The 25,733-nt window shown below is 38.0% G+C and overlaps 1 protein-coding gene across 5 annotated transcripts in view; it reads left to right on the top strand.

The window, feature by feature from the left end:
- The window catches only part of PMS1 (PMS1 homolog 1, mismatch repair system component), a 44,125-nt gene extending 18,635 nt beyond the window's left edge, over positions 1-25,490 (top strand). For 4 of the 5 annotated variants that reach the window (XM_085065989.1, XM_085065993.1, XM_085065991.1 and 1 more), the window contains exons 6-13: positions 2,635-2,751; positions 6,491-6,613; positions 7,701-7,844; positions 9,068-9,963; positions 13,876-14,331; positions 14,854-14,984; positions 23,143-23,303; positions 25,069-25,490. In XM_085065989.1, the coding sequence (XP_084922115.1) occupies positions 2,635-2,751; positions 6,491-6,613; positions 7,701-7,844; positions 9,068-9,963; positions 13,876-14,331; positions 14,854-14,984; positions 23,143-23,303; positions 25,069-25,260 (2,220 nt within the window). In that variant the 3' untranslated portion in view covers positions 25,261-25,490. The remainder of the gene's footprint in view (positions 1-2,634; positions 2,752-6,490; positions 6,614-7,700; positions 7,845-9,067; positions 9,964-13,875; positions 14,332-14,853; positions 14,985-23,142; positions 23,304-25,068) is intronic. The other variant, XM_085065992.1, reaches the window with a different exon arrangement.
- Positions 25,491-25,733: the final 243 nt, after the last annotated feature.

Raw genomic sequence — 25,733 nt, forward strand, 5'->3', positions numbered from 1 at the left:
CCTAAGATGGGCCATATGTAATAATATATCTTGGAGTAGGCTGTTTCTGCAGCGTCATCATACTGACTAGAGTCAGATTCTTCCTTGGCTCATCCTGGACACCCGCTTTATATGACCTAGAAAAAAAATATGGGGGGTGTGTGAGAGGTGTATTTTTAGCTAAAGTAAAGGGTATAAGCAAGGTTAAAAAATAGGGTATTGCAGGAACTTCATGGCAACACTTTCCAAAATAAATGAAATGGAATAGGCATTGTTTCTCTGTGAATTTTTTAATGCCTGTTGATACATCTGGGGAGTCTTGAAAAAGAATTTTCTCCAAATTCCTATGTTGTTGCTTCATAATGTGCAGTCAGGGCTACTAAAAATGAGTACACTCCGTATTCCGTCTTTATATAGTATAGAAATGTAGGAGTTCCCTAGCCTCTTTAGTATGTAGGCTTTAATGTAACCTACAGTGGTAACTGTTTCCTAAAATTCTGTCTGTAATATTGAGTATAAATATCTGGTGAGTATATGACTATATAAAAAACTAGTCTGAACCTATTCCAGTATCTACTTTTAGTAAGTTTGCATTTAATAAGTTCTCATTTTCCACAGCTTTCTTAAAAACACCTTACTCAAGTAATCTTTTCATGGTTCTGAATATCAGCCATTCAAGCAGGTCAAGCAGAGTAATAACCTTGCATTAATCAGCAGCTAAGATTTATATCTGTACCTGCAGCATCACACAAGGATACGCTAAAATAAACAGCATGATGTTTATATTAGTCATGTAACAAGTGTCTTTCTCAGTTTGGTCACATGCATTTAATTTAAAATATATCCAGTAAAGAAAAAAATCACTTGGCACTTTCTGTTTCCATTTTAAGTAATCAATTTTAAAATAGAAGCAGTACAGGATATGTTTTATAAGAGGAGCTATAAAGAAGAGGACAGATTCTTTCATCACTCCAAAATGTCTTTGAGGAGGCTTAGAGCAGGTGTGGAGGAGAGAGGCTGAGAGGCAGCCCTGGGCTGTCCTTTGCCTCTGCTTGCTCCAGAGCACAGGGAGGACTCCCTGCTAGAGCTGTGGACACCCAGCCCGTGGCTCTGGCTGCTTGTTTCTCCTTCTCCCCTTTTTCTATTCACTGCCTTCCCTGATGGAAATTGTGCTTTATGTTTGAGGGGTTCTCCTCGCTGTAGGACAACTGAGCTGTGATCCAGCATGTGCAAAGGCCTGTAAGGCTGTGGGATAGGAGATGAATTAGATTCAGGCAGGACTAAAAAGCCCCACTTCAAAAATGCTGCAGAATGTACGTGGAACTGGAAAATTAGAGATTTGAGGAATAGTTTAGGGTCAGCAGTCTCAAAGCTTTACAATTCCACCTGTCCTGTAGGAAGGGAATATCATGTTACAGGAGCACTGTGTTCTTCTGTGGAATTCACCCCTGAAGGCCAGCAAATATCCCACTGGACAGGTGGAATTTTAAGGCTATGTATTGCATTTCTTGAGATGGGTGCATGTGTATTTTTTGCTCTCTCACCATCCTTTCACTTACCATCCTGTACTTGAATACTGTGAGCTCATTTTGAATTTATGGGACACCTAGTACCTACTGAAAATATAAATTTTAGCAGCACTGAAACATCCAATTTAAAATGCAACATGCTGCATTATTTTTCCTTTTGTGTTTAAAGGTTGTACACTGAGGCAGCTAACAGTGACAGTGACAGACAGGATCTGAGTACAGCAGTCTCAGTTGCCTAGAAGCAGAAAACCAACTAAGGAAAACATATTCATTGTTGATACACAGCAATGAAAGTCAGCAGATTCGGAGCTAAATTTGTGACTGTTTGATATAGTACTTCTCATTAGTGATAGACAGAATTTCACCTCCCAAAGAAGCTAATACTTCTGCATAAGTGGACTTGACAAGTAACTTCTGTTGCAAGTTGCAATTCATATTGCCTCACTGTATTCATTAAGTCTTTGCAATAATATTTCAAGAATGTAGTTAATACAGCAGATATTCCTTCATCCTTCTGACTAGTATGAAGTTTTCAATAGATAAGTAACTGCTTTTCTAATATATAGTTCCTTACAAATTGCTTTCCTTTCTAAATGGCAGGCTTGTCATAGACCTAGAGCATCCAGGTGAGAGCTATGAATGGACAGCTAATAGCCTTATCTCTACCAAAACAGCCTCTTTGGTTTAACTAGCATAAGCATTGCAGTGCCCACCTTCAAATGCTGACCATCCTGTGAGAGACATGTCATAAAGCCTCAATTTATATGCTCAGGAAAAGCACAAAGCCCACTGCTGTATAGCTAAGAGGAGAAGTAGTATTTGTATTGATTTGGTTTTAACAGTTGCTTCAGGTACAGAAGTCCAGAATAGCCACGGAACATCCATGAATACAAGCTTTGCTTAGTTTTCCAACTGCTGTGTGTCTAAATAAGTAGTATGATATGAGGAGATGTGTCAAAAGGTGCCATATCGAGTCTGTTAACACTGAAAGTTGTGATTTTCAGAGGGTCAAGGTACAGAATGTTACATATACAGTGTGTGTGCAGTTGCATATGCATGTTCATAGACATGACATGAGTTCAACAAATATAATGTCAAAAATTTGACTCTGTGCCATTTGTTTCAGGCAGTTATTTGGCAGAAGACCAGGGTGTCAGATCACAAAATGGCCTGTATGTCAGTTCTGGGAACAGCCGTTATGAGCAGTATGGTACCTTTTCAACACTGCTGCGAATATCCTGAGGTGAGTTTATTAAACTTCCTTCTCCCAAATTCACTTCAGGTCTGTCAGTGAAGAGAGCTAAAGAAATATTCAAAACCAAGAAGACTTTGAAAAAGAAGATGTATCTCCAGATTGACATCTGATTAATGCATTTGATTCTATTACTGTCCTCTCCGTAAAATTAATTGGTTTGGTGATTGAAAATCCACTCCAAGAATCATCCCATCAGGACTCATGTGGCACTGATCAAATGGCAGTAAAAACAGTTGTGATGACAAATGCAGAATTGCTGATTGCTCAGAGCTGTCTCATTTGGGATTCCTGGCCCACAGGCAGGTTGTGCTCTGATTAATATCTGAGCATTTAGATCGTTCTCATCTTCGTGGCCTCTTAGCCTTGTACTCTAAAGAGTATCCCCTCAGTTGCAGTGGGGGCACCTGAGCAGCAAAAGGAACACATACTTAGAAGGGCAAGTCATGCAAGTTTTCCCCCAAACATGTATTTCAAGGAAATACTTGCTAGTTTTCAAAAAATTCAGTGTTCTTGGCTTCTTTTGCCCCTTCTTCAGATGGCATGATACCCTCCTTTGTCTGATGTTTTCAAAAAGTATTTTATTCTGCTTCCATTTTTGTTGACGTTTTTATTAAATATTTTTATTAAAGGGGAATTTTGCTACCTTGTAACCTTCTAAGTGGCATTTTCCTATATCTTGTAGTAATAAACCTTAGCAAGATGAGATGAATCACTGTAAGGTCACAATAGCTCTTAGACACAACTTACCAATGCTGCATTCAGCATAGTGCTTAATAATATTATCCAGACTTTAAAGTCTGCCTATATATATGTACAATTTAATGGCATTATTCAGATTTAAATCTTGAGTGTGCCAGAATGTTTGTATACATGCAGTGAAATGAAGGGGAACAAAGCAAAGTAATTTCTTGTTCTTTACAAAGTTTTACTTGCTTATGTCTAAACAGAACATCCAGAGCTGTTCTTACCTGAATGCAGCTTGGATGTGCCCACAGGACAAGTGCAGGGGGCTCCAAAGAGAAGATAAGGGGGTATTTAGAAGGGACTAGCTTGGAGGAGGCACTCAGGTTCTCACATTACTTCTCTGCTATATCATGAGGCATCCATATTCCTTGAATAGAAGTTGGAGAACATTCCATCTCTCTCTCTGTCTCTAAATAGTGTGTAAAATACCATGTGCATCATTTATAGGTGTATAATTGATCCATGCATAATGTCGACATTCAGAAACTGTGGACATTTCTAAGCTAAGCAGCCAACAGTACAAAGTGACAGAGTTAAGTTGCCTGTGTAACCATTTTTTCCTCCCTTCTATGCAAGTATTGGAACAGGTATTTAAGGGCAAGGCATGTGCTGCTTTTTTTCCTTCCCACTTGGTCCATGTCTCATTTGCTATACAGACCAGAGGGTAGCTCTTTAATTCTTTTAACTCCTACTTGTTCATTCTGTACCTTCATGCTCCTTTGCTGCAAAGTCTACTCTGAAGACAAATCTAATCTTGCTGTTCCTTAATGCGGAGTTAAAACTTCTTGAACAAGTGATCCAGGGATTTTAAGGAGTGGCCTTCTTGAAAGCATATCCATTATGAGCACTGAATGAAATAGGAACACATTTTAAATTAGCTTTGAAGCGTGCAAACTCGGGAGCTAGTTGTAAAATGAAAAGAAAACGAAGAAAATGAAGAATTGACACAACTTTTTACGTGTGCAAGACGGTATTTACACTTTTCAGATCCCCAGTCTTGTAAATGGATAGATTTATTTATTTATTTTTAACTTTCACACAGGAAATTTCCATAGTCTCCTTTTTTCCTATGAAGGTCAAGTTTAGCAGCTACATGTGCCACTGGGAAAAAGATAAGTATTAGAGAAAGGCATTCTGCTGTCCACCCATCACAGATATATTTTATTACATATATCTTGCGGCTTTTATTAAAGTATTAATTTTGAAAACAGTTGGTCTAGTTTGAAATCAAGGTTTCATTAATATTTTTCAGTGTCTGTAATTTTGTCTTTGTACTTCATATACTTTTGTATATGAAAATTCTATGAAGACTAGTTTTATGAATTGCAGATAACTTTTAATGAGCATACTGATATTCAACATGGCTGTAAATAGTAACAGCAGTCAGCCATTTCTAAATCTGGCAACTTGTTAAATGAGTTATTTAGAGACTTTCAGTTTTACTTGAATGTGTTCTGTTTATGAAAACATTGTTTGAAGTGAAAGACTTGTACAAGTATTTGTGAATTAGAAAAAGAGCTTGAAGCATAGAGGAGGAACATTGAGGGAGGATGTGCTAAAGTTACAGAATAAAATCTAGAAGTGCTGCATGATGTTTTCTGATAATCATCCAACAGATACTTGACACCTCTTTAATTTGACCAGTGGTGTTTGGTTCTGTGCGACGTTGCTGACCAGAACACGCCAGCTTTAGCACAGAATGCTTGGTACAAGGTCAAGAGGGAGCAAGGGAGCACATGAGCAGATAGCTGGTGTGACGTAGATGAATGGCAAGGATAGGCCAAATCCCATGGATTTTAAATTCCATCTCAAATGCATGATAATTTGGATTTTAGTAAATACTAGGGGTTCTGCCAAAAGCAGAGCTTATGAGGACTCGTTTCTGTATTCAGTGATCCACCCTGCTACCAGAACATTCTCCTGACTTTCCCATATCTCCAAACCTCCCTCCTCATGATGCCCCAGTGTTCGTTCACCTATTAGTTTGGGCAGGTGTTAGAGGGCAATGTGTGGGGCAGGATGTGGGCTGCCCAGCATGCCAGTTCTTGTGTGCTGGACGGTTCCTGGCTTTGGAAAAGTTGCAATTGCCTTTTCCTTAATAAGGTCATTATCTTGAGGCTGTTCCCTCCAAACAGCTGTCAGTTATCACGGGAATTGTGCAAATGCATCTTTGGGATTTCTGCTGCTTTATCAGATTGATTTGAAATCCATCCAACAGTTTCGAAGTTGCTTAGTGGGGGAGAGGGGGGAAGAGATAGGATAGGCAGCATAAATCATCAGCCTTATTTTGACCTGAAAAAACCTGTTAAAAGAATCTCAACAGAAAAATCTTAGAACTTGGAGTTCATGTTAGGTACACAAATCATGTGCTGTTTCCAAGGCTCCCTGGCAGTGCTGTGCTCACAGGTTCTTCTGCAGCCTGTGAATCGTGGGTGCTCAGCACTCTTGAGAGTCAGATGATTTGGATACAGGTGGTGTAGGTAAATTTAGGTGCCCTGAATAAATGCCCTATGACAGGCTATTTAAGGTGCTGTGTATGTAGAAAGGGAGGGATTGTGTGTTTTGGGCTTTCCCTGTATAGGGGTGTTTCACTGCTGCCCTGGCCAGCTTGGGCAGCACTCTGCCTTTGGCTTGGACTGAGCTTATGTTGGCAGCCCCACAGTCAGCAAGCCAAAAGCTGCTGGCCTGGCTCTCCACAGCCCTCAGCTCCAGGCAGCATCCTGCTGCAACTGGCAGTGCAAATGGGAAATACCTCAATAAATTGATCAAAGAAATCAATACAAACCCTTCTTTCTCAAACTCTTCTTTTTCTTACAATGCTTTTATCTTTGTATATTATCAAGATTGTATAACTGTCAAGAAGCAGTGCATGCATTTGAATGACTTGGACTGCTGTACAATTTTGTTTTACTATCTCACCTCTATGCAAAACATTTTGGGTTCTTTAAAAGACTTTTGCACTGTATTTGTTTTATCATTGCAGATAAATCTTTCTGGATTTCTCCCAAAAGCTGAGTCAGACAGTTCTTTGACAAGCCTTTCAAGTTCAGAAAGAAGTTTCATTTTCATAAATAATCGTCCAGTTCTTCAGAAGGAAATACTGAAGGTAACATCCTCTAGCTTTTAATTCAAGGAACAGAAATGTGATTTGAGGACAGAGACACCTAAGCAATCTACAAGTTTTTTCCCACATGAAGTAATAAAGAGTATCAGGGGTGAAGATACTAACATTTACAACAGAAAGCACTTCCACAAATCTGACACTGCTGGGGCCTCAGGTCTTTTCCATTTGAAGCAGTCAGACCACAGAGCTGGAGGAAGTGTTTTTAGGTGTTTAAGAAAATTAATTTCAGATGGTCTATTATTTGTATTAATCTGCAGAAATCACCTGTGCACTTTCCCATAAGGTAAAGAGAATTCTTCTGTAAAGTAGTTTTGATTTTGTCTACTTCTGTTTTGCTTACCAAGCAAACACCCATGCTTTCCCTTTAAATTTGTGTATGCATTGGGTAGAAATGAAAGTGATAGTGCAGCAGCATTGGCTACAGCTAGGCATTGTGTAGGCAGAATTTGATACTCTTGGGTTTCTCTCACTACTGAACCTCGCAGCACTTCACTTGGAGCAGCCTTGCTGTCCTAATCCTTGTCATCACCAGGAAAGAAAATCACACTCATGCCAAAGTGTTCCTGTAGGTTTTAAAGTGGACGCGACAGTAGTTTTCAGTTTGCAAGCAAAGCTTTGTCGATGTAAACCCTGAACATGTGTTGGTGTGTTAAATACTGAATAAGGCTAATCCATCTCCATGCATTTTTTGATGTGCCTGGTTCTTCTGAGAGAGTTCAAAGCTCAGCCTGAATCCCATGACAGAGATTGTTCTTTAACGAGAGCAGGGAAGCCTGGATTCAAGGTGGGATTCAGTATAGTACCCTACAAAGTAAAAGTACAGTGCCCTGCGTGGAAAATAAGCTATATATCACTTTTACTTCCATGCTGTGAAGGCATGGAAACCACAAGAAGCTGGCCTTTTGGTGATTATTCTGGCATACAAATATATTAAGGCCTTTTAAGTGTTTCTCTAACTTCAAAAACCAACAAGACCAGCAAGCCAGTTTATAATGTCAAATTTTGTTTCTGTGCCTTTTTGTCTATTTTATTGCCTTTACTGACATCTCTTTATTAAATCAATCTGTAGTTGATTCGACAGTACTACAGTCTGGTGACACAAAAGGACTGTACTCGTTTATATCCTGTTTTCTTTTTGAATATTACTGTTCCTGCCTCTGCTGTGGATGTGAATATAACACCTGATAAAACGCAAGTTTTACTGCATGATAAGGTAATAAAGGTTTTACTCGGTTTTTGAGTTGTCATCTTTAATTTATATAAGCATAATACAGGCCTTGGGACTACCAGAATGTTCAAAAGTAAACAGTGCCACTGGAATTTTGGGGGGTTTTTATAGTACATGACAGCATGCCTTTTTCAGAGCACGGTTTTGGTCAAAAAGTACTAAGCAGGCTAAGTGGGGGATTCTTCAAAATTAGTTTCCCAGTTGATTTAAAGGATTTTAAACCTGTCAGATATATGCATGTACCCCTTTGGTTTCAAATGGCTTTATAGTTAGATAAGCCTACGTGAAATTATGGTATGTGGCCCTACATAAATCTCATGCTTAACTTCATATTTAAACTAAGTAATCACTGTTTAAACACCACATACATTAAGGTGGGGGTGGGCAGGGGGGGGAGTTGATTTCTCATCAAAGCACCCTTTTGTCATTATGTGTACAGGTTATTGATGGCATCAATTAGGTGCCACAGAAATTAGAAAGATTGCATTGATGGTTATTAATGTACTTAATTCAAGGTGAATATAGGCAGTCACACCAGTATGTTAATTCTCTTCTTCATTAAAACCTTTTGTATTTGTCTGTGTGGCTCTTGTAAATGTACTGCCTGTTGAGTGTCACTTGTATTTAAATTAACACAGCCTTCTTACATGTGATCTAATTTTCCTTTGGCATTAGAAAAAGGGTTGAAATTTCTCTTCTCTCTTTTTTATCTTTTTTTAAAAATGTGTTTGTATTTTTTAGGGTTTTGATTTTTTTGTCTTATTCATTTCCCTCACTTGATGCAAAGTTGATTTGGAAACATTAACCATAAAAGCACCTACACATTCACATGAAATTGGATGTTACTGGTGCACCTGTTTTGGCTGTAAACTTCTAACTCCATATTAGGTAGGAATGGCTGTACCTGATACTGGTTTAAGCAGTCAGAACCCTGTTATAAGGAAAGCATTTAATTGGTTTTGTGATATCAGAGTAAACTAGTGAAGCAGAATACTCGTCACAAAATATTTGAGGCTGAAAGTGCCCAGTGTGGAGTCTTTTGGAATGTGTCAACAACTGAAATGCAAGAATCTGTCCAGATTTGTCTAAAAATTATTCCAAATAAGAGCACTTTGCATATTGTTCTGTATTCTCGGTATCTGGCAGTTATATTTCCAGGTGCACTTGTGTGTGCTTATTTTCTGTTTTGTTTCTTTTTTTTTTTCCAGGAATCTGTCTTACTTGCAGTTGAAAATGTGTTGAAATCACTGTATGGGCCACTACCTGCTACAGTCCCTGGTGAAAGTAATAAAACAGATGTTACCTCAGAAGACATGTTTGTTCATAGAACAGACCAAACAGATGTGGTTGGTAATGAAATGGGACCATCTGGAAATGATGAGCTACATGCTCATACTTCATTCCTTTCACTCAGCAGTGATGTGCAAAACTGTCACGCAGGAAAAAACGCAGAGATCTGCTTAAATCATCAGACATTTAGTGGTGATAATGTACACAGTCGCCTGGACAAAAGTGAGGTTGCTAAAAGTGATGCCTTTCCAGACAGTTCCTTGAATTTATTGTGTGAGGAGGGACACAATGGACAGAATATGGCTGATATTCAAAGTAACAGTGTTCCTGTGGACTCCGAGTCTAAAAAAACCTATGAGCATCTTTTGAGCTCTGATAATATTGATGGAATAGATAAAAATGAGGAAGTCTTAGTCCGTAAAGACTTACCTGAAACCTCTGCTGATAGTTGGAGTAGGGGAAGTGGATTTAAAGACAGTCTGGGAGACAAACTGGAACCTGTTAAGATTTTGATTCCTGAAGTTGGAAGGACAGCTAACAAGCAAAATGAATACACTGGTGAAAAAAGCAACAATCCACAAATCTCAAAGCTAAGCATAAAGAAAAAAAATGTGATAAGTGAAAAATTTGGACATGTGACAGCTTATGACTTAATTAATAGCAGAATAATAAAGAAACCAAAGTCTGCGTTTGAATTTTTCACACACGAATGTCGTCCAAAATTGATAAATGATAATCCAAAGACCAGCATGAATGACATCCTGCTGACAATTGAAGAGCAGTGGAAGAATTTGAGTGAAGAGGAAAAAAAGAAGTAAGTGTTCAGTCTGTGTCTTGCTTCTAAGTGTGGAAGCTACCAAAGAGTAACTTGGAGGGAATTAAAAAAATTGTAGCTTTCCCGTTATTTAAAAAAAAATAAAATAGAAAAATATTTTTTACTTTTCAAGATCAGAGTCACTATATGAGTTGTCATGTTTTGCTCTGTGCAGTTGTGCACTGCTGATTGGAATTACTCATTTTCCCACTGTGCCATGCTGCAGTTAGAGACAGTTTTGCTGAATAGTTATTTAAGATAACAGGTAAGAAAGTGTACTGTTGGAATCCTACAAACTTCTAAGGGCTGCCTTTACTGTGTCCCTCCCAATGCACTGTCCTTGCAAACCAGAATGATGATGGATGAGGCACTGTAGAGTTCTTCAGAGGTTTTTCAACTTTAATTGCTGTAATGTGAGAATTCTTTTTTAGGGACTTTAGTACTCAAACATCTGGTAAATTCCATTTCTCTAAAATTATGTTGTATCCCAACCTGGGCTACCTCAGAATTGTATTTGTAAAACCTGATCAAATGACACAAGGAATTACTTTTTCCCCTAGACAGCTATTCCAGTGCTGGTGCAGGGAGTATAGTGCAGTCTGAATTTTAATCTGTTTCAAACAAGACCAAGTCTCTTTCTAATTTGCAATCTGAGTAACTAAATTCTGTATTTTTCTAAAATGAATTATCACAGAGTTTGAAATCCATCTGCAAGAAAAGGAAATATTTGAGCAAAACACCTGCATTGTTCTGAATATCAGCTATATCAGAGTTAAGTAAAACCTTTTCACTTAGATTCTGATTTACCTTATTTAAAGTTTACTATGCAAGCAACATGCCATGGTCAAAACTCATACATGTGAGAAAGTGTCTTTTCCATCTCTCCATAAGCAGAAATATTAATGTAATAGAAATATTCTCCAATTATATCCATGCTTTTAATGAAATGAAACAAAAGGTTCTACCAGCTGTTTCAGAAAATTTTCATTTGCTCTGCTTTAGCTTTTGAGATTTCATGGTTGCTTTCCTGGTACAACTGTTATGTTAAAGAGTGTGCCTACAGATTAACTTTGCATTAGTTCAGGAAGACAACCTCTCTGGTAATCGAGTTTTCCTTAAATGTAGATTGAATCCCATGGATGTTGAAGGAAATGAAGAATTTACCACTAGTTGTATCTGCAGATTTCAGCTTTGGTCTACCTCTACATTTTATTTTCTTAAAATTGCCTCAGAGAATAGCAAATAGGAAGAGATATACAGACAACTTTTCCTGCAAAGCAGCAATCCAGAAGGACTTGTGGCAGAGAACATAAGTCGTGCCTTCCAGGTACTCTGGATAAATTGGGCCACCTAGAGGTAACAACAAATGTATATACATCAGGGCAGCCCAAGTGCCACAGCCTTGGGCCACATGCATCCTTGCTGGCACAGCACCATATTTCCTGGGCTCGGGTCATCCAGCCTTCTGTGATAAAGTCCTGCCTTGTGCAATGGCTGTGCATGGTTTCTGCATCTCTGGTTCTCTCTGTGGCCCCTCCATCGGGTCTAAATTAATTTAAATCCCTTTTGGGAGTAGTACAAGCACCAGATGTCTCGTAGTGACACAGGATGGCCTTTTCAAAACAAGCCAGCATTTATTACACAACCGGAATGTCAAATGTTATGGTCTTTAGGTTATAATAGAGGAGAAAAGCTCCATGCATGTCCATGCTGGCAGCATCACATATCCCCCTGCTTTGCAAAGGATTTCATTTCTTGCAGTCACTCAGCTCTTACTTAATACAGCTTGCATGTGTTTCTGGCCTTAATGTTTCCTGCACATCAGGCTCAGGTAGGAGTGGGAGATATCCCTCCAAGTGCCATAACAGTGGCAGGAGCAGTTACCCTGAAGGTGTAGGAAAGGTTCAAAGCTACACACATGTTGTCATGGGACTAACAAATCACCTTGTCAGCACTCTGCAGTAATTCTTCATGAGTAAATTTGTATCTTGGGAGAAACGTTTTTCAGGTAGCATGGTCTTTGCTGTCAGAGTTTGCTCCAAATACTCAAATGCAGATTATTTGTTATATAAGGGCTGAGAGACTTGTATATTAAAAGGGTTTTTTTAGTGTGCTGATTATTTAGTTTGGGTTTACAATGCAAGGGGAAAAGGATATATCGTGGATCCATTTTTCTAGTTAAAACAAAGCTGCCTTTGAAACTAGACTTCATTCTAGTCTTCTGCTCTGTACTTAGACCCAGTTTTGCAAATTTCCTTGGCTTTACATTTTGTAGCTGCAGAAAAAGATCCTGAATTTGCAGTTTTAATTCACAAAGCAGAGAAAAGCTGTTTTTATAGCACTTGTTGATTGTATGTGCCTCTGTGGAAGGATTTTCAGAAGGGCAAAGGTGTTCCCTCATAGTTTGTAAATATGCAGTTTTTCTTTGGTTCTGAGCAAATCACTGATAGTGATGTGTATGAATTTGAAAGATGCTCACAATCCAAGTTTGTAAGGCTAGAATTTTTCTGGTGGTAGCCTAAACTGGCAGGCAAGCTGGACTTTAGAAGTGCTTTCATTTTGAATTACCAATGACCACTGAAAGCTCGGTTCTCTTACACTTAAATATTTTCCTGCATTACAGTTAGGTCTATTCAAAACAAAGTATTTACTGATCTGGTCAAAGCTGTAAATGAATTTAGGATTTAAAAAAACTTCTGTTCAAGTGATTTCATCCATTCATTTTAAAAGGAGCAGATGTTTTTTATCTTAATGTTTGCTCCATATTTTCTAGGACGTGATTTATTGCAAGAAACTATTTAAGCTGACTTTTTTAGTTAGCTAAATATTGGTACCATATGTGAATGCTAGCACATCATAATTAATTGCAAATGGTGACCCTTTTGTTGACCTTAATTTTCCAGCATGCATACACATAATTGAATCAAACTGTTCCAGCAAGTAGCAATAAATAAATATGACCAGCTAAAAGACTTATTTCCAATACTAACATATGATAATACTACTTTTTTTTGTTTCGCATTAATTGAAGATTAGACTGGTTTGAATTACCTTCTAGAATTCAGAATATCAAATAAGGGCAAAAAGAGGGAGTTCAGCAAATCACACCCTTTGCTTTCAGAAAAGTAAAATTCAGTAGACAAGCATAAAGCTGGGACGTATAAAAGTTTAGTTATCTCTCTGACATTTATAAACTCACTAAGAACCCATTAATGTTGTAAAGGTTTAGTATGTAGTAATGTTTTAACCATTTAGACAGCATTTAGGAATAGTTTTTAATTGAGTGTTTTTGAGAAATCTGTAAGATTGATCATTAGTTACAGAATTCCATGATAAGCATACATATTCTGTATTCTTACACTTAATATGGCTAATTTTAGGCCATTTGAATTCAAATATGCTTTTATTAAGTAAGGGCTGAGGCTTGGGAAATTATTAAAGCTCTAAACTTCTGCCAGCCACATGGCCTCCCCCGGAAGTCCGTAGGGCTCTAGAAGCTTAAATGACTTTGTGAATTGAGCTGGATGTGCCTGTGACACAGAACTCCTTCCAAAACTCCATATTTGATTACAAATTAAAAAAGGGACTGAGATGAAAAGCAGCTTGCTGTAGATCTTTATATGATGCAGTCAATTCCTTATAGTAATAGTTCCTCCCTCTTACAGTAATTCATGTTTTGCTGGCTGTCATGGTGAAGGGAAATTTCCAGCTTGTGTTCAAGGTGTAATGTAATAAAGGCATAGTGGCCATCTCCATCACAGTGGGCAGCACATTGATGTGGGCACTTGAATGGACCATGGATGTTGTTCTTGGCTGTTGAAATGGTTACCTTGCCTTCTGGCTTAGTGTGTTAGCAGTTGGGGTCTGGAGCTTCTTATCTGCTGATGCTACGGGCTTGTTTTCTCTTTGAAGTTATGAAATAAAAGCCACTAAGGACCAGGAACGGTACAACAGAGAGGTCAAGAAAGCCAACACACAGCCACTGCACCGACCAGCAAAGGAGGCAGAAAAACACAAACCCAAGCTAAAGAGTTCTGCATCTGACCAGCAGAAGCTTGACAAGATATTCCATGACCAGATTGAAAAGAAGGGGAGACTGGAACAGCCTGTGAAAACTGTGACAGTGCCTTTTTCTCTGAGTTCCTGTAGACGTTACCTTCAGAGACAAGAGAAGAAGGTTTCAGATGAGCACGAGCTTTTCCTGATCCGCCGTCAGAGTTTTCCTGATGTCTGGATACTTGCTACTGAAAAAAACGTAAAATTGCTGAATCCATATAGATTGGAAGAGGCCCTCCTATGTAAGAGATTATTGATGAACCATAAACTTCCAGTACAGAAACTGGACAATCCAATTGTGTTAACGGACAGGTATAGTACTGTTGAGCAAAAATGTCTGTGTTACTTGAAGTATTTGATCATTACTTACAGTAAACTCTAGCAAGGCCTTTTTTTGCTAATGCTGTGATTATTTGTGCACTCACTTACCTGTTAAAACACATTTTTGGTATTTGCACTTTTATCTTGAAGCAATGAGCACACTTGGTCTTACTGTAGTTGAAATAAGTATGATTTTTGACCAGTTCCATTGGTAGCGCAGCAAATACAAATTCTTCCCCTAGAAGAAAATTAAATGCTCCACATTTTCACAACTTCCCTGTAGCTGACTTTCTCTAAAGGATTAGGAAATGGCTGATAGAAGTATTATTACTAATTGCCTAGGAAGTGAATAATTCTCTTTTTTTTTCTTTAAACAAATTGCTTTTTCAAAATACTTTTTAAAATCTCTATCTCTCCTTATCACTTGCTACCTTTTTCTGTGGTTTTTGCACAGTTTTAATTTTCACATAAGGAATGTTGGTTTTTAACACTTTGGGTTTTTTTTTTTTCCAGTCTTATTGGTGGATCTCAGTATATGGCTGCTCTTTATAAAATGCAGAAGAATTACCAGAGTTTCCATGGATCAGGTTATTTGTCAGATCCAAGGCTTGTAGCAAATGGATTCCAGATAAAAATCATAGAAGGTATGATGGTTTTAAAATCTATTGGTTGCATTTGATCTTGTTTCCTATGATTTAATGATTTAAATTACTGTTAATGTGGATCATGTTATTCTACATCACCTTGTCTTTTAAAGCACTAGCATCCTGCTTTCGTTAACACTGAAATTTTATTCCTTGGCAAAGAATGTAATCTACACGGAACACTGAGTAATGGAAACTGATGGCTAAACAGAAAACTTCAATAGTATTTCAAATAATGCTCTGAAATCCGTGTTTTCCTCATTTCCTTCTTGGTTTCTCAAAATGCTCAATGACCATAATTGCCATTCTGACATGATTTAGATTGAACTGGTAAGAATTCCTTAGTCCAGGCACCTTCTCCCATGGTGTTACTTGCAGAAGCTCTTGCAAATATGTGCTCTGCTGACTGCTCCTGTATTGTTGGGAAGTTGAGGAGGTCCAGTGAGGGCCTGGATCTGGTTAATGTCATACTTCTTTAACAAAACTGTAACACAGAGCCCAAAGGGGTCAGCAAAGAGATGGTCTCAGGATCACCACACCTTTTCTCAGTTTGATCTGAACTTATTTTTGAGGGAGCATACTTTTCAGTACCTCTTTGTTGATCACAGAATAAATGTGTTTCATATAAGATTATTTTACCTTACCAAGAGAACTCAAATGTTTATAGACTTTTTTGAAGAATGATTTCTAGGGATGCTGTTGGAAACATGGGGGCAACATACCCAGTGTTGGTTCTGCAGACCACGAACTCTATAGCAGAATTCCAAGAAAAGCAAACATCTTTGGGGGTAGCACCTAGTTGACAGCTCAGGGAAAAGATTGGCCATAAGAGCTGTTAGAAATGCTATAGCTTCATGTGTTACAGATCCCCACATATGTACAGTGATGACAGATGTACTGTAACATATGGGATCTTTTAAGGGTAGGTACAAAAAAGGGATGTAGACCAACTCCTTCACTCAGAGGCTGGCTCTTGAGAAGAACAGAGCCAAAGCTGTTTTCCTTACTGAATCTTGCACAGCATAAACAAACTTTCTGACTGACTAAATCTCTACATAAATAACAACACCTTTGTAGAGGAGGTGTTCATGGTAATAATCATGAAGTCACTGATTAGGTACATAAAGCATGTACTGTAAGAGGCAGTTCTTACATGGTTTATTCAGACTAGCAAATCAAAAGCTGAGGAGGTCTATCATTTGTCCTTAGACAAATATGGGAGAGAGGGATTGTGGCTTAGCATTTTTCCTCACAAACATTTTTTTTTTTTACCTCCTGATATTTTAAGTCTGCTCAAAATCTAGTTAGTGTAACTAGATGTGAGTAAATTGAATGTGAAAATTTGAAGACAATTTCTTTTTCATCCTGGGTGAAGAGTTTAATTTCTAGTTTATTTCTAGGCAACAGCGGAGAGTTGTTGATCAGTCTTGTGGTATTGCAGATGTGTCATGGTTTAACTCCAGGCAGCAGCTCAGTCCCACACAGCCACTCATTCACTCCCCCCCTTCAGTGGGATGGGGGGAGAGAATTGGAAGGGCAAAAGTGAGAAAACTTGTTGAGATATAAAGACAGTTTAACAGGTAAAGCAAGAGTTGTGTACAGAAATGAAATAAACAATTCACTGCTTCCCATGGGCAGAAAAGCCAGGCTCCATCACATGTCGTGGTGACTTGGGAGGACAAACATCATCATGCTGAACATTTCCCACTTCCTTCTTCTTCCCCAGCTCTGTGTGCTGAGCTTAATGCCACATGCTCTGGAATATCCCTTTGGTCAGTTGGGGTCAGATGGCCAGCAGTGTCCCCTCCCAACTCCTTGTGCACCCCCAGGCCCCTCACTGGTGGGGTGAGGAGCAGAAAGGGCCTTGCTGCTGTGTAAGCCCTGCTCAGCTGTAACAAAAACATCCCTATATTACCAACACTGTTTCCTGCACAAATCCAAAATATAACCTTACACTAGCTACTGTGAACAAAATTAGATGTCTTGGCCAAAACCAAATGGGAAACTACTTTTAAGACAGCTTGATTAGAGCAGCATTGCGCACTATAATAGCAAAGGACTTGACACAGTAACTGAGGAGTAGTCTTCCAGTCCTGTGTTCCTGAGACATAAATTAAAGGAAATGAGACCTTGTGAAGAAACTCTTCTCGTTTGGTTTACAGTTAGTGAGAGTAAAAGTGCTTTGTATGCACTGTGGAGGTTGATGAACCGTGGTCATGCACTTGATCAATACCATGGGGATAGCCCAGTGAAGAATGGGAATCTAATTCAGTGCTTTGTCCCAGTCTTCTGTTTTAATGACTTGAGTGAAAAGTTAACATCTGAGTCTTGTCCGTCATGTTTACAAGCTTCTGCTGATGACATTATAGTAGTTACAGCCTCTTTTATGAAAAGAGCATACCACTGCAGATGAAGGCAGAAATACCAGCAAACAAATGGAATTTCTCCCAGCTTTTTTTCCAACTGTCCCAAGGATTTTTACTTAATACTTCATCAATCCCCCCTTTCGTTTCTTAAACTTGTCCCTGAAATGCACCGTCTTCTACAAATACTTATTCGAGCTGATTTTTAGAAACACAGTTATTAATTATTAACACTCCTAATGTGTCCGTCTCTGGGGATTTCACTGTGCAATTTAAGCTTCTTTAATTCATAAATTCTTGTACAATCTTTACAGAAAGTGACCTGCAGACCAGGAGTGATTTTTCCCACTGAGACCTGAATATTCTGTAGGATTAATCAACTCTGAGAGAACCAGTTTGTTTCATAAAACATTTTTCACTGTCCTTACAGAAGCCTTACTTTTTTTCACTGTCTGAATTCAATGTCTGGTTTTGTGGGTTTTTTGAAATTCAGACACATCCTGACAGGCATGCAGATGCTGTTGAACTAAAATGTGCTTCAGAAAGGTCTTGATTCTTCAGGATATCTTGTTAATTTTTTGGGCCAGAGGTTCTTACTTTGCATGGTGGATGATAAAGTCACAGCTTGCTGTGGAGAGGTCCCAGATTGGAAATACCCTTAACCCATGGAAGCTGGAGAGTTTGTCTTTAGCAGCATGCATAGGAGCACACAGAACCCCATTCTCTGTGCACACAACCTTTGTAACTAATTTTTTCCCAACTTTTCGGATTAATTGGATCAGTCCTAGTATTGCTGTTTCTCAACAGAAGTGAACTATCAACTCTTTCTCTCCGTCAGGGTCCACTATAGTCTATTTGAAGGTCTGTATTTTCCTTTGGGACTTCAGCCCTGATAGGCTCATATTAGATGTTCCTTTCTGACTACTGATTAATTTTTCATTAATAGCCACTTACTAGCACTTATTGGTATGTATGGCTTCCTTTTTCATCCTGAGTGAAGAGTTTTATTTTCTGTAGTAGAAAGTTTACTTTTTCTAAGAGAACACAGAGAACCTCTTACGTCACAAGCAAATTTGTTCATTGATTGATTGATTGATTGCTTAAGGTTTCAATTTCAATGTGCAAGTGGTATTTCTGGTAATTTCTTCTTGCAAAATAACAAGCCTTTCTGTTGATCCATGTGACTAAGTCTGTGATGTCATCACGAGCTCTGAGATAATTCCCAAAAGAAAAAAAAGGAAACTTAGCTGCTCCAGTTTGACATTTGGCAGTTTTAGTCATAGAAGAGGCTTTCCTTGGCCCATGGTGGTCTCTGAAGAGGACTTTCAGTCTAGTAGGTTGCACTGATTATTTGTTTGAATCTCTACAGATATTCTGCTGCCAAAAAAGGAGGACTTAGAGTATTTCTGCCCATTATCATATATGAATTCTACTCATAATATTCAGATACTAATGTGGAGCACTGGACCTGTTGCCTTTGGTATTGTGCACCCTGCTAGGAAAGTTTCCTAGATTACTAAAATGATTTAAATTTAAATGTAGGACCACAGAGTTATTCCTTATTTCTTTGTGGTATTGAGGTGTTGTACAGAACTGACTGATATTTATTAAAAAAAGCCCTGAGCAGCCGCCTTATTTGGAATGTGACTTCAGTAATTACTGCGTTGCATTATTCTTGCATCTCAACTGATCTTTTTTAAAAATGCTTCTTTGCAGTTCAGAATCATACTTGAAAAAAACTCCACCCATGGAGTATTAATTTTTCTTTATTTGGATGACATGTTAGGGGCAGTGTCATTCATAGGATAAAAAATTAGTAATTCGTCAATCTTGCATTAATCTTGGGATTAATACTCAGAAACTGAATCTTACTCCATCATAGTGTTTGGAATTCATAGAAATACAACCATGTTCTTTAATGGCCAAGACCTTTTAGCTAGTGGGGTGGTTCTGAGGTTTATTTTTTCTCATAATTTACCAGTAATTTTTCTCACAGGCCTTGGTCTGAACCCCATGACACCATGTAGCACCAGATACACTCCTAGTGGGTTTTTGAAAGGTCTAATTATCTGTTTTCTTCCTGCCACGAACTCAGTTCAACATGGAGTTTTGTTCTTGTTCTGCCATTTTGATAGGAAAACTGCTTAAACTTCCGTATTTTCACAAATGCACCTTTGGATGTTTATTTTCACAAGAGTGTGGGAGTTGCAGGCCTCACTTGCCTATTGTTTCATTTGAGGATAAGTTTGCCTTTTGAATGTCTTCTTGCTAGAAGACAGAAAGGTAATTTACCTTTACTCTCTTTAGAGACTCTGTATGACTGCAGCCAAAGTTGTTCCAAGTATCCTAGATAGCAGGAAGTGCCCCATCTGCTTCATGTTTTTGGTAGACTAAGATCTTTGCATTGTCTCCCTGTTTCTCTTCATATTAACTGCTCACCAGTCTAAGGAATTTTCAACTAGATTTTTCTCTGGATAGCTCACAGTGAAAATCATGTTATGAAATAGCCAAAAAAACACTTCTTGCTGTCAGTGTGTCAGTTAGGCACAATCAATGGTCTCTTTGTGGAATGTGCTAGTTGTTGTAACTTGCAAAGCTGTGACGCTGAGCTCCACTCTGTCTTCCACTGCCCTCCCACCCCCTCATGTTCTGGCCTTACTGAGGCTCCAAGTGATGCTACCTTGGGGAGAGCAGTCTGTTTGCTTTTACTTAATAAAGCAAATTACTTAATTCTCAGTGTTCTGGGATCTGCCAGGCATTTGTTTGCTCACAGTGACCCCTACGTGCAGGGAACATTTCAAGAAGTAAGATGGATTACTTTCTGTCCAGCTCTTCTGGAGATGTGTTTGTTATATGTGCCTTCACTGCAGATCTGTCTGTTTGCCTTTGGGAAAGGCCTAGAGAGAGATGGGAATTCTTGGCTGGAGAGGAGCTGAGACCAAGGAACACACCTTACCTGGGATTGTACCAATGGTGGGTCTTGGGCCATGCTCCAAGGCAGGCTTTTAGGGTACAATTCTCTGCTTGATATGTGTAGTCAGCATGAGTACGTAAAAAAATATGTGTTTATAAGGCGTCAAAAGCACCAATAGGTAGATAACCCATTGTTCTTGGTAATATAAACTGCCTCAGCTCTCGTAACCCCCAGTGGAAAATCATGCTGCAATTTAATTTCAGTTTGATTTTGACTGTAGACTGGGAGATAGGCAGTGTTACAGTGTCACCTAATCTAGGTGGCAGTTGGAAGGGAACAGCTTTCCTGGCCATCAAGAAGGAATTATCCAAAGATGATTGTAAATGCTCTGTTTGGAAAGAGAAAGGGGAAATTTTTAACAATGAGAAATCCACATTTTTAGTCATTTGAAAGCTAGTTTATTTGTTCATGGAAATACTTTCCTTGGAAGTTGCAAAGTATTTCATAGAAACTAGCATGGAAACTGCTTGAGGACTGCTGTTTGAATACTCAAAAATCTTAATACATATTTTGTCAAAAATTTACAAGTACACTGAGGCTTGGACATATGCTTATATCATCAAGTGTTGCCATTATCAGAGTTCCTGCAGAGACTTGTAGATAAATACTTGTTAATCAGCATGCAGCTGGCCTCCTTTGCAGTCTAGAGAGAGTTAGCAGAAAAGGAGAGTGGCACACAAAAAGAAATACCAAAGAAATAAACTTCCCTTAACGAGGGTTTGTATTGCTTGTTCTTAATTAAACTCTTTCAAGCCCACTTTGACTTTCACATTAAAGAGGAAAATTGTAAAGTCAAACCTGGTTGGCCAGATTTGCAGATGGAACAATGGCTATTGGTGAAGCTGAAGAGTATATGAAGAAATGTTTTGCAAATCTGGAACCTCACTATCATAAAATTTTAAAGGGAAGCACTAGAAATACAAGTCTTTTCACTGAATATCTAAATACTTGAAACTTCAAATAATTTGTCCTGTCTGTTGTAGCATATAGAGGGGTAATTATTGAAAGGTTTTCAAATAGACTAAGTTCTAATTTCAGAGACAAAGCAGCATAATCAAATGGTCTGGAATAGTTTCTCAAATCTAATCTGTAATTAAAATCAAAAATGGGACAAAAATGAAAAGAGCTGAAGGCGATTTTTAAAAGAGACTTTGTCTTTTCCTCCTGTCCCTTATTGGCAGGCTTTCCCACAGGGAAATACTAGCATAGTACATCATCTTTTCTTACCTTTATGACTGGCAAACTTCCATATAGTTTAACATTTTGCTTCAAGCTGAATCTGATTACAGGTTTACAGTATTACATAAAAATAAGTCTCTGCTTGCTGGCTGTGATTAGAGAAAGGCAGCTTGAAAAAGAGAAGGAAGACAAGGCTGGGTGAAAAAATAAAGTTTTAGATGTAAAGCAGTGTTGAATACATAGCTAGAAGGAAGATTATGTGATTTTTGAGGGGAGGGGAATGGGGGGTTGTTCTCTATATTGAATTCCCATTGGTCAAATTAACTCGTGCCACGAAGCTTAAAAAGGCCCAACAGTATTACTTCTCCAGTGACACACCCACAGTTAGGAAAAGTTTCAACCTGCACAGTCATCCTGTTAATCTCTGCTCTTATTTAATGATTGTCAAATAAACAGTGCCTGGACTCAGCTTCATTCTACCAGCTAATGAAAGTACATTTTGCTGACTTATGTTGCATATATATTCTCTCTCACTTCTGAAATATTTCATGTTGTTGCTTGGATAAGGAACGGGAATTATCCCTTGTGACAGTTTGTTAGTTTAATCCACCTTGGAACAATCTATTTGTCTCTAGCTCTTTTGACTTTACAAAAACCATTTGTGACTCGGGCTGACGGTAATTTATCCTACCTGGAGCCATTACATGACAGTGGATTTATTTTCATTATTAATTCAATTTTTCTATGCTGTCTCTATGTTTTACCTGTTAGACTAGTAGTGGAGGAAAAGGGAAGGTAGCTGTGCAGGTTGGGTTGAGGTTTCTGTGCACTCAACATGAGTGAGAGGATAGTCTGAAGGAGTGAATGAGAATATGTGAGCCTGACCACCAGAGAACATGCTTCTGACTGGGAGTGGGATAAAAGTTGCTGTATGGGAACAACTTCAATCAATTTTTTTTCATGTGATGTGAATAAGAAGGGAAATCATGTGGACCTCTAAGCTTGAATAGATACTCTGTTAGAAAGGCTATTCAATTGTTTTATCATTCCTACTCAGAGTGGTATCTGCTGTAGCAGTGATACCATATGAATGATAATAGGAAGTCAGTCACAGAGCCTCTAGTTTCATGGGCTTGAGTTTTTCCTCAGATGTGGTAGGAGAAAAAACTGCTTTTTATTTCAGTAGAATATGAATTTTTTATTATGACATTTGGACTCTACAGATGTTTAAACCAATTACATAGGAAATAGTGCCAACACTGTTTTAATTTTTTTCAAACTAAATTGTGTTTTATTGCTAGCTTCTACTTTAATTTTATGTATGTTTAATAAAGTCACAAAAGCTTTCATTAAAGCTGTGCTCAAGACTGGGAATTCTGCAAATGTTTTAAGCATTAAACAGTGCCAGCTAGGATTTGGATTAATGTAAGCTGAGACATTTGTGATGTGAATAAACACAAATCATCATAATGAAACATTGTGCAAATAAATGCTTTTCATTCCAAGGGAGGAACAAAAAAGTTTCCTAATTGTATTGGACTAAATTACTAAGTGACTTGGAATCAGTTTAATTTTCTGTGAATTGCTGTAGAATAGAAATTAAAGCAGTACATGAATTACTGTTTTGTTTTTGTATTTTCAGGTGTTTCGGCTACAGAAAGTCATCTGGAAATAGATGGGATGGCAAATTGTCTACCATATTACGGAATTTCTGATTTGAAAGAAATTCTGAATGCAGTAGTTAACGGAAATGCAAAGGAAGTATGTGAATGTAGGCCTCTCAAAGTGATAAATTACTTGGAGGTGAGACAGAAGCTTTCTTTTAAGTATTAGCCAGCTAAACTTGTAATAATTCCTTAAACAGCTTCAAATCTTTCTTCAGCTTTCTGTTTTAAATAATGCCATTGTGTTCTAAACAGAAGTCACTTTTGAAAATGACAATATCTAATCTTCTCTGAGTTGTGTATTTCTTACCAAAATACTTCCATTAGACATACCCAAAAGCAGGCACCAGTGTGATACAGCACATGCCAAAAGCTGATGCCCACAAGGTATTTCTTCTGTAGAGGCACTTTTCTCCATGTTAGAATACAGAACTGCCACAGAATGGCAGTGACTTGTGTTAGTATTTTATATTCAAATAAATAAATTGTTCATCCCGAGAGAATAATGACACAAAGTTTCAGAGATAACTAATAGATGTGGTACTAGTTAAAGCTGGAGTAACCAACAGTAGTAGTTTTCTATCATTTATTGTCTAGCTGTCTCACTAATGCTCTTTAATACCAATTCTTAAGATCCCTCTACAAAAAGGTTACCAAAATACATGTAAAGTCTCTTTTTACTTAAACATTTATAACATGCCTTCCTTAATCAGGTTACTTCAAAATGGGACCTAGGCACATATTTACACAGAATGAATATTTTATCTTTTAAGCATTTATTATCCAAATCTCTCCCTGTCTTTTGGGGGCAGTAAGCTGCTTTTGCAGCAAGTGATTCTGTTATGTACTACTGAACCACTCTCATGCACTCATGGAAGAAACTTAAAGAAGGGATAAGTTCAGTGTTGAGACAGGAATGGTTTATAAAAAACCCAAACAGCTATAAAAGCTGTTATTCATAAATAAGCACTGAATTTTCTGACCGTTCTGGGAGGTAAACACTGGAAATGCCATTCACTGTCATGTTCATAATCACAACTTCTATTATACATTTCATGCTTGAGCAGGCAGCATGTCTACAGCTTTTGCTGTCATTGGATAGATGCAGAAGAAAGAACAGGGTAATGGTTGATGAAGCAGCTTTCCAGGGTATCAAACAGTCCACAGTGATCTTTTTTGCACTTGGAGGAGTGGGAGAAAATCTCAGCCAAAGAAAATGAGATTATGTAGATTAAATCATGGTGAATGCTGCTCAGGTTTGTACAGTATGAAGGGCAATTGTGTGGCATTTTTGCCACGTGCATTTCTGTCTAGGCAACGTGGCTTAAGTACAGAAGAGAAGGCAATGGCAGGAAGGCCCGTCTTGGAGAAGGACACAAAACTTCTTTTTGAAGCTGCTTAGTTTTTTGAGGGTGAGTGCTTTAGCAGTCACTTCTGCTTTCTACTTTAAGTGGATGAAATAGACCATAGTAAATACAACATTAATCTGTGGTTTTCTTGAGTATTTTTCAAAGTTTACTTACTGACTGCTTGACTTAATTTTTGATCTTTCTAAAGTTTATAGTGTGAAATGTGTCTTGTGAACTGGTAAACATCTGCAGCTGATGCTGATGACAACAGGAAATAAGATCTTCAGAAACACAAAGCATCTTGGAAAAGTAGGCTAAAAAAGTGCAAACATGACCAGGGGGCTGACTGTGCATGCCTCCATTGTAGAAATGTCATGGATTGACCAGTAAGAGATGTTTAGAGTTACATTTAGATTTGGAATATTTATCAGCAGAAAAGAATGACCTTTAAACAGTGTGTGCTTAATTCCTGCTTTCTGGTAGCCCCAGGCTAATGTGGTAAAAAATGGTACTTTAAAACTATTGGGGTCTTGGTTTTGTTTTTCCTTTCCACAGGGAGAAGCAGTACGTTTAGTTCGGCAGCTGCCCTTACATTTGTCAAAAGAAGATGTACAAAACACAATTTACAGGATGAAGCAACAGCTTGGAAAGGAAAATAAAGGCTGCGTTCATGGTCGTCCTTTTTTTCATCACTTAACAGATATTCCAGAAGTTGACAAGCACAACTCCATGGAAATTATTCAGTAAATGGAACATTTTGTTTGGGGTCATACTTCTCTTGCTTAATTTTGATCACTACTTTGTAGTTTCAGTATGTTTTGTGCAAAGCTTTTGTATAATGACTTCTCATTGTTACATGTTCACCTCCTAAAGACTTTATTTAAATAAAAATGCTGCTTGAAAACTGAAAATAAATACTGTAGAGAAACAACTCATCACTATTTTTTAAAAAGAATTTATTAAAGAAATGTTCTCAACTGGTTTCATCCTTCTCTTATTGCTGCAGGTTTAAGAAATACCAGTATGTCAGAATTTTTTAGATATGAAGTGTTTAGAAGTTGCTTTCAACAGAGCATGGCAAAGTTTGCTATACTAAGGACATCAGATGTTAATTTTCAGAGGAATGCCAGATAGCTGTAAGTATTTAAATATGGCATTGCCATATGCATTTATTATGGTTAGACTTCTATGGTGATTTATTTCTATTTGGAAATTCATAG

This window comes from Lichenostomus cassidix, chromosome 7 (genome assembly GCF_008360975.1).
Source record: "Lichenostomus cassidix isolate B80296 chromosome 7, HeHo_3.0, whole genome shotgun sequence".
In the NCBI taxonomy this organism is placed as follows: domain Eukaryota; kingdom Metazoa; phylum Chordata; class Aves; order Passeriformes; family Meliphagidae; genus Lichenostomus; species Lichenostomus cassidix.